Source organism: Triticum dicoccoides, chromosome 4B (genome assembly GCF_002162155.2).
Source record: "Triticum dicoccoides isolate Atlit2015 ecotype Zavitan chromosome 4B, WEW_v2.0, whole genome shotgun sequence".
NCBI classification, from domain to species: Eukaryota; Viridiplantae; Streptophyta; class Magnoliopsida; order Poales; family Poaceae; genus Triticum; species Triticum dicoccoides.
In genome coordinates, this window is record NC_041387.1 from 445193920 (window position 1) to 445203700 (window position 9781).

The following is a 9781-nucleotide window of genomic DNA, read 5'->3' on the forward strand; positions in this document are numbered from 1 at the left end:
TGACTGGCAAAAATAAGCGCATAGGTGTGAGCTCGGCTCGGCTCATTCCCGCAACCCGCGGCGCGTCGTGACGACGAGAGGCGTGGCGAGGCGGGCGGAGGAGGAGGAGCGCGCGAGGGCCTCTTCTCTTCTCAAGCTCCAATAGCATGTAGAAGAGCCACCCTTATAAACCACTTCAACTTTCCTTCCACTAGCATGGTGGGACTAAACTTCCCACCACCTTGTCATGCCACCTACATGGGCCCTTAGAGATCAAATCTGAAATTGTCATATGGGCTCTAGGCCCATCTCACATTTCAACAATCCCCCACCAGATCTCAGGGGCCCACTTTGTCCTTTGTTCCAAACGTTGTTTTGATATGCTAGTGTTTTAGTGAAGACCTGTTAAGGTTGAGCTTCACCTAGAGCAAGTAGCTACACTCCTTCATAATTGAACAATGGACTATGCCTTGAATTGTCAGTTTGGCGTAAAGAAGTTTCACCACATGTCTTACTAGTACTGGGCTACCGAAGGCTGACCACTCGGGTGGAGCATATAAGTAACACTCCTGGCCTATTCATGAGCTTACTAGAGATCACCCCAATCTCATAGACTGTGACTAGCAGTCGGGCTCACATAGGTGTGTTCCTCCAAAGATCGCTCTGTAGGATAGCATCTTGCTTATACATATAAGCCTTGGAACACATTAAGACAGTAGTCATCCTTCCATACAGTTTCTGAGAGTATTGCATCTCCAACAGAGTGGGTTAGTAAAGTTACTCTCCCCAGTTCACCACTGGCTCGTTTCCTAGGTCCTACTTCACGGGATCTCCGATCACATAGGTTGGGTTACCACCATGGCAACTCATGTGGGTCTCATACCCATCTCCCTCGATGCACTATCTATCACTACACGTGATAGCCCTTTCGTAAAGGGATCTGCCAGATTCTTAGCCGTATGGACATAGTCCAGCGCTATCACTCCGGAGTTTCTTAATTTTCTGACAGCTTTTAATCTCATTCTTATGTGTTTTTTGGACTTCATGTTGTCGTTTGAACTCTTCACCTTGGTGATGAGAGTCTGATTACCACAGTTCATAAGGATAGCCGGAACCGGTTTATCAACCAGTGGCAAGTCCATCAAAAGATCTCGAAGCCATCCTGCTTCAACACCAGAAGTGTCTAATGTTGTTAATTCTGCTTCCATTGTCGATCTCGTTAAGATCGTTTGCTTGCAAGACTTCCAGGAAACAGCGCCACCTCCAAGAGTAAACATATACCCAGTTGTGGCCTTCATCTCATCAGCATCAGAGATCCAATTCGCATCACTATACCCTTCAAGTACTGACGGGTCTCCGGTATAGTGAAGTCCATAGTTCATAGTACCTTTCAGATAGCGCATCACTCTTTCAACAGCATGCCAATGTACATCACCCGGTTTGGAAACAAACCGGCTCAGTTTGCTCGCAGCAAACACGATGTTAGGCCTCATTGCGCTCGCTAGGTACATCAGTGAACCAATGATTTGAGAGTATCTCAATTGATCTTTAGCCATGCCTTTGGACTTTCGAATCAACACACTAGGATCATATGGTGTTTGAGATGGTGTGCAGTCCGAATATCCAAAACGACTCAACACCTTCTCAACATAATGGGATTGCAGAAGTGTGATCCCACCCTCATTATCTCTCAGTAGCTTGATGTTCAAGATAACATCAGCCACACCAAGGTCCTTCATCTCAAAGTTCTGAGACAGAAACGATTTGACCTCCCTAATGACTTTGAGGTTTGTTCCGAATATCAGTATGTCATCAACATACAAGCACAGTATAACTCCTTCGCCCCCACCATGGCGATAGTATACACATTTGTCAGCCTCATTAACAACGAAACCAACAGATGTCAGAGTTGTATTGAACTTATCATGCCATTGCTTAGGTGCTTGCTTCAGGCCATATAAAGATTTCAGCAACTTACACACCTTCCTTTCCTGACCATCTATCACAAAGCCATCTGGCTGTTGCATGTAGATTTCCTCATTTAGCTCTCCATTCAGAAAAGTCGTCTTAACATCCATTTGATGGACGAGAAGACCATATGAGGCCGCCAACGAGAGTAATACTCGAATGGTGGTCAGTCTAGCCACAGCTGAATAAGTATCGAAGAAATATTCCTCTTCTTTCTGGTCATAGCCCTTGGCCACAAGCCTGGCCTTGTACTTTTCAATCATACCATCGGGCCTAAGCTTTTTCTTGAACACCCACTTACATCCCAATGGTTTGCAACCATAGGGACGCTCAGTGATCTCCCATGTCCCGTTAGCCATGATGGAATCCATCTCGCTACGGACCGCATCCTTCCAGTAATCAGCTTCTGGAGAGGCATACGCTTCTGAGATAGAAGTGGGAGTATCATCCACGAGGTACACGAAGAAATCATCACCAAAGGTCTTTGTAGTCCTTTGTCTCTTGCCCCTACCAAGGGTTTCCTTGTCATCCTCCTCAGGGTTTTCATCATGTGTTCGTTCATAATATTCCATAGGAATGGCAGGCTCAGGAGTTTCCTCAGATTCCTGTCTAGAAGTGCTTTGCATATCTCTCAGAGGAAAAACATCCTCAAAGAATGTAGCATCCTTAGACTCTATGATTGTACCGACCTTCTGGTCAGGTAACTCAAATTTCACTACTAGAAATCTATAGCCAATGCTGTTCTTAGCGTAGCCCAAATTAACGCAATCCACAGTCTTGGGTCCAAGCTTACGCTTTTTGGGGATCGACACGTTGACTTTCGCCAAACAGCCCCAAGTACGCAAGTATGAGAGTGTTATCCTTCTCTTTGCCCATCTCTCATAGGGAGTGATCTCATTATCCTTTATCGGAACTGTATTCAGGACATGACATGCCATCAGTATAGCCTCCCCCCACCATGCCTTGGATAAACTCGACGTATCTAACATGGCGTTAACCAGATCAGTTAGAGTAAGGTTTTTCCGCTCGGCAAACCTGTTTGACTGGGGTGAATAGGGAGGCGTCTTCTCATGAATAATGTCGTGTTCCGCACAGAAGGAATCAAACTCACTCGAGAAGAACTCTCCACCACGATCTGAACGGAATCGTTTAATTTTCTTTTCAAGTTGATTCTCAACTTCGGCCTTATAGATTTTAAAGTAGTGTAGAGCCTCATCTTTAGTATTTAACAGATACACATAGCAATATCTAGTGGAATCATCTATCAATGTCATGAAGTATTTCTTTCCACCTTTAGTCAATACACCGTTCATCTCACAAAGATCGGAATGTATGAGTTCTAATGGTGCCAAGTGTCTTTCCTCCGCAGCCTTGTGAGGCTGGCGAGGTTGCTTAGCTTGCACACATGACAGGCACTTAGAACCTTTGGCTAAAGTGAAACTCGGGATTAAATCCAACTTAGCTAGCCGCGTCATAACACCGAAACTTATGTGACAAAGACGTGAATGCCAAACCTCAGATTCATTAACACTCGAATGAATATGGTTCACGACTTTATTACAGAAATCTGCGAGGGAAAGGCGGAACATCCCTCCGCTCTCATAACCTTTTCCGACAAATAGTCCATACTTAGTAACAACTAATTTATTAGACTCGAATACCAACTTAAACCCTTCTCTACATAGAAGGGAGCCACTGACGAGGTTCTTCTTGATGGCGGGGACATGCTGCACGTTCTTCAGCTGCACGATCCTTCCCGAAGTAAACTTCAGATCGACCGTGCCAACACCATGAACAGAAGCACTCGCGCCATTCCCCATCAATACGTATCCGTGGCCTGTGACCTGGTAAGAAGAGAACAATGAAATGTCAGCACACACATGAACACCTGCACCTGTATCCACCCACCAATCGGTAGGCTGAAACACTGAAAAAACAGTAAATAAATTACCGTACCCAGATGCACCATTCTCATTGTTGCCCACAATCATGTTGACAGACTTGGGGTCCTGTCCTGACTTCTTAAACTTGTTTGGGCACTTGTTGGCCCAATGTTCAGCCGAACCACAAGTAAAGCAGCCCTCATCCTTCTTGTTCTTCTTGAAGGTCTTCTTATCCTTCTTCTTGAAGTCGTTATTCTGTTGGACACCGTTCTTTCCCTTGAACCTGTGGGAGTTGAAGTTCCTCTGGTTCACCATGTTGGCAACAGAAGTCCCTTCGGCCCCTTTTCCGTGCGAGTCCTTTGCCCTCGAATTCTGCTCAACACTCAGATGGCCAATGACATCCTCCACAGAGAATTCACGCCTTTGATGTTTCAGAGTGGTTGCAAAGTTCCTCCAGGAATTGAGGAGCTTAGCGATTATGCAGCCCGCGACAAACTTGCCCGGTAACTCGCACTTCAGAAGCTCAAGCTCCTTAACAATGCATATTATCTCATGAGCCTGCTCCAGTACAGGACGGTTCTCAACCATCTTGTAATCGTGGAACTGCTCTATAATATACATCTCGCTCCCTGCATCGGCGGCCCCGAACTTAGATCCGAGCGCCTCCCACAAGTCCTTGGCGACATGCACATGTAAATATGCGTCGACCAGTTTATCTCCGATCATGCTAAGAACTGCTCCGAGAAACACAGTGGTTGCCTCCCTGAACGCCTTCTCCTGTTCAGGAGCAATCGTTCCCGTGGACACACCGGTGACCCAGAACACGTTCATAGTCGTGAGTCATAAAGTGGTCTTTGTCTGCCAACACTTAAAATACGTACCGATAAACTTATCCGGTTTCAGTGCTGCGGCAAAGCCACTTGCCGAAAAACTCCTACACATAATAGATTTTTGGATTGCTAAGAAAATAGGCAATTTTTCGACTAATTTAATCCATAAGTAGATAACTAACATGACATTGACAGAACTAACAACATACTGGTACTGATCTAAACGAGCACGTACTACATAAATAGTAGACAAATCTACACATAATGCTAGCACTGCTAATACAGAAATTATCAGGAGAGGTTAGGCCATGCAGAAGCCGCCACCGCGGTGGCAGCAGCAAAAGCGTCCTGGGCGGCCTTCTTGTCGGCCTCGGTCTTGTCGGCGGCAGCAGCAAAGGAATGGCGGGCGGGCGGGCGCGCGCGGCGGGGCAAGGCGGGCGGAGGAGGAGGAGGAGCGCGCGTGGGCCTCTTCTCTTCTCAAACTCCAATAGCATGTAGAAGAGCCACCCTTATAAACCACTCCAACTTTCCTTCCACTAGCATGGTGGGACTAAACTTCCCACCACCTTGTCATGCCACCTACATGGGTCCTTAGAGATCAAATCTGAAATTGTCATATGGGCTCTAGGCTCATCTCACATTTCAACACATAGTGGGATCCGAATTTCTCGTCTCAATTATTGGAAGCGAATGAAGTCGTTGTGCGTGATGTATATATTAATACGTGCAGTGCACCCCTTGAACTCGTCTCTGCTAGGCCGGTTCTGACGAGCGTCATAAACAATTTTCATTTTAATTCGTCTGATGCAAAAGAAGTCTCACTGCGCCTGCTTGCCCTGGCACAGGACGCATGGGTTCGTGCTGGACCACTGCCAATTATGCATACCACGTCTAAAAAAAACAAAACGGTGTGGTGCTAAAGTTGGAGGTAGCTGGAGCTTAACTGAAATATTTTTTGTTGCAGGGTAGACTGGCACCGGATCTATTTAGCGGAGACTGGTACCGGATCTAGCATTGATCTTACAGATAAGTTAGTAGTGTAGGCCAATGAAAGGAGACACACTATGTTCGTTATCTTTTCGAATGGGGGCACAAATGAAAGCTCTCACAGTCACAGCAAACGACCATGGAAAGGATCTTTCGCAGCAACAACAAAATAACGACCATGAAAAGGATCGGGATCGAAAGCGCACGTCTCTCTCACCGAAAGCTCGAGCACCGTGAACTGTGGGCGCTCATGGGGGTGATCGATCAGGATCAGTGGGCGTAGGAATTCAGAGCCCTCACTCTTCTCAGCTAGTAGCAGCCCCAGTTGCTTGCCAGGGTTTATATCCTATGGAAAAGCAGCGGGCTCACCTGGAATGGAACCCGAACGAAAAAGCCATCGTCAGTCAGCACAGCACTCATCACACCATATCTATAGCTTCGTTCGTAACAAGTACGCGCACGCGCGGTACGAGACGAGCTAGCGATGGAAGTAGCGGAACGGCCCGGCTTTGATTTCTAGCGCAACCAGATTGAACGGTTTCGGCTCGCCGCGCGGCGGCTCAGCTCAGCTCGGGCCACCGATGGATGGATCCGTCCCCTCTTTTGTCCGCCCCATGCATGCCGTCACGGCGACGTGCGGCCTAACGAACCGCGGCTCCTCGCGCGCCTTGACAAAGCGAAAGCTCGATCGATTAAGAAAATCGATCGCACTTGGCATGCAACAGTGGACTTCTCTAGCTATAAATACGCGCCAGATCCTCTCTTCCCCTCACCCATTCGGATCCATCCGAAAGCACCTGCCCATCAGCTTTCCTTCTGCTAGCTTTGTCTCGGTTATCTTCTGCTCTTCTGCTCTGCTCTTGGACTAATGGCCCATGGGAAGAGGTCTAGGCAGCAGGCCGAGTCGACCTCGGTCAGCCTGCTGGACCTGGACAGCGGCGACATGGCGCGCATCCTGCTGCTCTTCTCCGGCCACCACCAGCACCACGCCCACTACGGGCCTTCGTCGCCGGAGAGGGTGTTCGAGTGCAAGACCTGCAACCGGCGCTTCCCGTCCTTCCAGGCGCTCGGCGGGCACCGCGCCAGCCACAAGAAGCCGCGCCTGGCGGACGGCGCCGGCGCCGAGCCGCCCAAGCCCAAGGTGCACGGCTGCTCCATCTGCGGGCTCGAGTTCGCCGTCGGCCAGGCGCTCTGCGGCCACATGCGCCGCCACCGCGCCGTCGCGGCGGCAGGGGCCGGTGTCGGGCTTGGCCTCAGCCTCGGCCTCGGCATCGGGCCGAACGAGGGCGGCAACAAGAAGGCCGCGACGGCCGAGCTGGCGCTCGACCTGAACGAGCCGGCACTGGAGGAGGAGCCAGCCGATCGCGCCATGCTTGGGCTCGCCGTGGAATTCCCCGTGGTGGTTGACTTTCGACGTTAGGTTGAACTGAAGAAATTTGCGTCTGAACCATACAAATTTTTGTAGATCAATACGTATTTGGAATTTTGGATTGAGCTGCTAGAGAAGTCAACGACCCTTGGAACATTAGAAATGCTGGCTCGCGTATATACTTTTCTAATGTCTCAGGGGCAGGGGCTCTATATTTATAAGGTTTGACTTCTGGCGGTATTTGTAGTACTAGACGGGTTTTTCTCTTCTGCTCTCCCCCTTTTCCACGGGGAGTTCAGTTTTTTTTATGCTCCTTGGCCTTTTTTTTTTTATCTACTGCGTATGAATATTGCTGTAAACCTCTTGAATTACGAGAATATTATACAAGGATTTATTCCCAAGTCGTGCGGGCTATTTGTGGGTTCTTTGAAATCAAGATTTATTTAACGGGATTGTTAAAACTCAGCTAGCTGATATTTATTTTGGTCTCATTCACTTTGTCAACCGTTAGATTAAAAGCGCAGTTATTCGTGCGAGATGAGCGACCCGGTTGTTCGTGTCGTCGTACGAGCAGTGCAGGCCGGTGGCCCATGTAGGGATCGCTGGAGCAGCCTTTTTAGGTGGCTTTTTTATTCTTTTTATATTCAGAAGCTAAGCTTGTTTCTCTGTCCGATGCCACCAAGCATCATTGTCGCATTTGTATTCCTCTGTTTCTTGTCTTCAGCAGTGGTTGTTGCTTTTTCCTAAGAGATACTTTTCCATTGTTTGAACGTATACAATTTTTAGTACTTTATTTTATGTAAAATAATTGTTGTAGATTTTTCAAAAAAAGTAGATTTTTTAGTATAATTATTAATAGTTGTTTTACCAGTTGCAGTTGCATGTCTACTACTCCCTCCGTTCGGAATTACTTGTCTCGAAAATGAATGTATCTAGAACTAAAATACGTCTAGATACATCCATTTATGCGACAAGTAATTCCAAGCGGAGGGAGTACTAGACATGCAACTGTATGTGTTGTAATCCGATTGAAACTGGGGTCGGAAGGAGGTTTGTTGGGCTAGTTGCATGTCCATCACTAGAGTTGCAATTGCAAACATTGTAGTCTGACTGCAACTACAGCTGTGTTCAGGTTGTTTTTTCTCAATACAATGTTTTTTCCTTTTTATGATTTCTATTTCTTATTTTGTATAGAAATAGGGATGGCAATGGGGACAATCCCCTATGGGGATACCTACAACATCCCCATCCCCATCTATTCCCTGCCATCCCATCCCCATCCCTGTTTACATGACTCGGGATGAAATTTCCCCATACCAATGCCCCACTGGGGAACGGGGCCCCATTAGGGTCCCCATCCCCATAAACAACTACTTATATACATAATATGACACCCTATAATTAACATACATACATGGTGTTGTCCTTGTCCTGCTAATGCCTATCTAGGTCGTATTGACTTCTTGGTCATGGTGGCGGCTGAGGTGAGGATGTGAGACAAGTTTAAGGTTTTTTTCAGAGCTTTTTTTTTCGCAAGTTTCTTTGTTAATATTTTAAGGTTGACCGCCGTATCACAGTTACTAATCGGGTCCCCGATGGGTATTGGGTCTGGGGAATAGGATATTGTCCCCATCCCCGTTGTACCCTATGGGGAATAAAATAGTTTGGTAAATATCCCCGTGGGGATGTTTTTCGCCCATCCCCACCCCCTAATAGATGAAATCCACATGGGTTTGGCGGGTATGGGGCCCCGTTGCCATCCCTATATAGAAAGTGGGAAAGAGTAGTGAGATGAAAGGGCCCAACTTTTTAATCATTTCATTTTCTTTCTTTGTTTTTAAAACTTTTACTCATATATTCTGTCGTTCGCGTGTAACTGCGCACACAACCAAACTATGCACAATTTGCAAGAAATATAATACACACACAACCTTTGTACTGTCCAACTAGTTTCAGTTATAGTTTCGTTGTTTGTACTTCTATTTCCTTTCTATTTGGAAATATAGATTTTTTAGTTTTTTTTTCAATTTTTTTTATTGTTTTAAAGGTTGTGTGTGTATGCCGGCGAAGTCTTTCTTTTCAATTTTTTTGTTTATTTTGTTATAGTTGCAACCGCCCCAACCCGGGCGCAAGCGCAACTCAGAGCACCGTAGCGCAACAGCAAGACCTACCGCAACCGGGGGTCGAAGGGAGGGTGTCAGCGCTGGCGAAGTCTTTTTCAATTTTTTTTGTTGTATTTGAAACCGACCCAGCCTGAGTGCAACTACAACTCAAGAGTACGGTCATGGGTTGTTTTTAGGGGGGGTGGGGGTTGATTGTAGTTGCATCCGTACCCCCCTAGTTGTGTGCCCGTACTCGTATTGGGTCCTATTCGTGGCCCCCAGTTGCATGTTGACCAACAACTCGCAACTACGGGAATGTGTGTTGTGTGTTTGTGTGTGTGTCGAGGGTCCCCAATTGCATGTCGATAACCGACCTGCAACTAGGAGTGTTGTGTGTGTTTGTCTATTTGTCAAGGGGTCCCTAGTTGCATGTCAAGCATCGACTCGCAACTAGGGTGCCAAGTTGCTTGTCGATAATCGACTCGCAACTGGGGTGTGTGTGTTATTTTTATCAAAGTGTCCCCAGTTGAATGTCAAGCATCGACTTGCAACTAGGGGTGTATGTGTGTGTATTTGTTGAGAACCCCTAGTTTCAAGTTGACCATTGACTCGTAACTAGGGGGGTACGCGCGTGTGTGTGTGTGTGTTTGTGTGTGTGTGTGT

The 9781-nt window shown here is 47.1% G+C and overlaps 1 protein-coding gene across 1 annotated transcript; it reads left to right on the plus strand.

Annotated features, from left to right (window-relative positions):
- The first annotated feature begins 6439 nt into the window (after window positions 1–6439).
- Window positions 6440–7385, plus strand: LOC119293734 (zinc finger protein ZAT12-like). The gene has a single exon (XM_037572105.1). It carries the CDS (start codon window positions 6516–6518, stop codon window positions 7065–7067), a length of 552 nt encoding a protein of 183 aa, XP_037428002.1. The 5' UTR covers window positions 6440–6515; the 3' UTR covers window positions 7068–7385.
- The last annotated feature ends 2396 nt before the right edge of the window (window positions 7386–9781 follow it).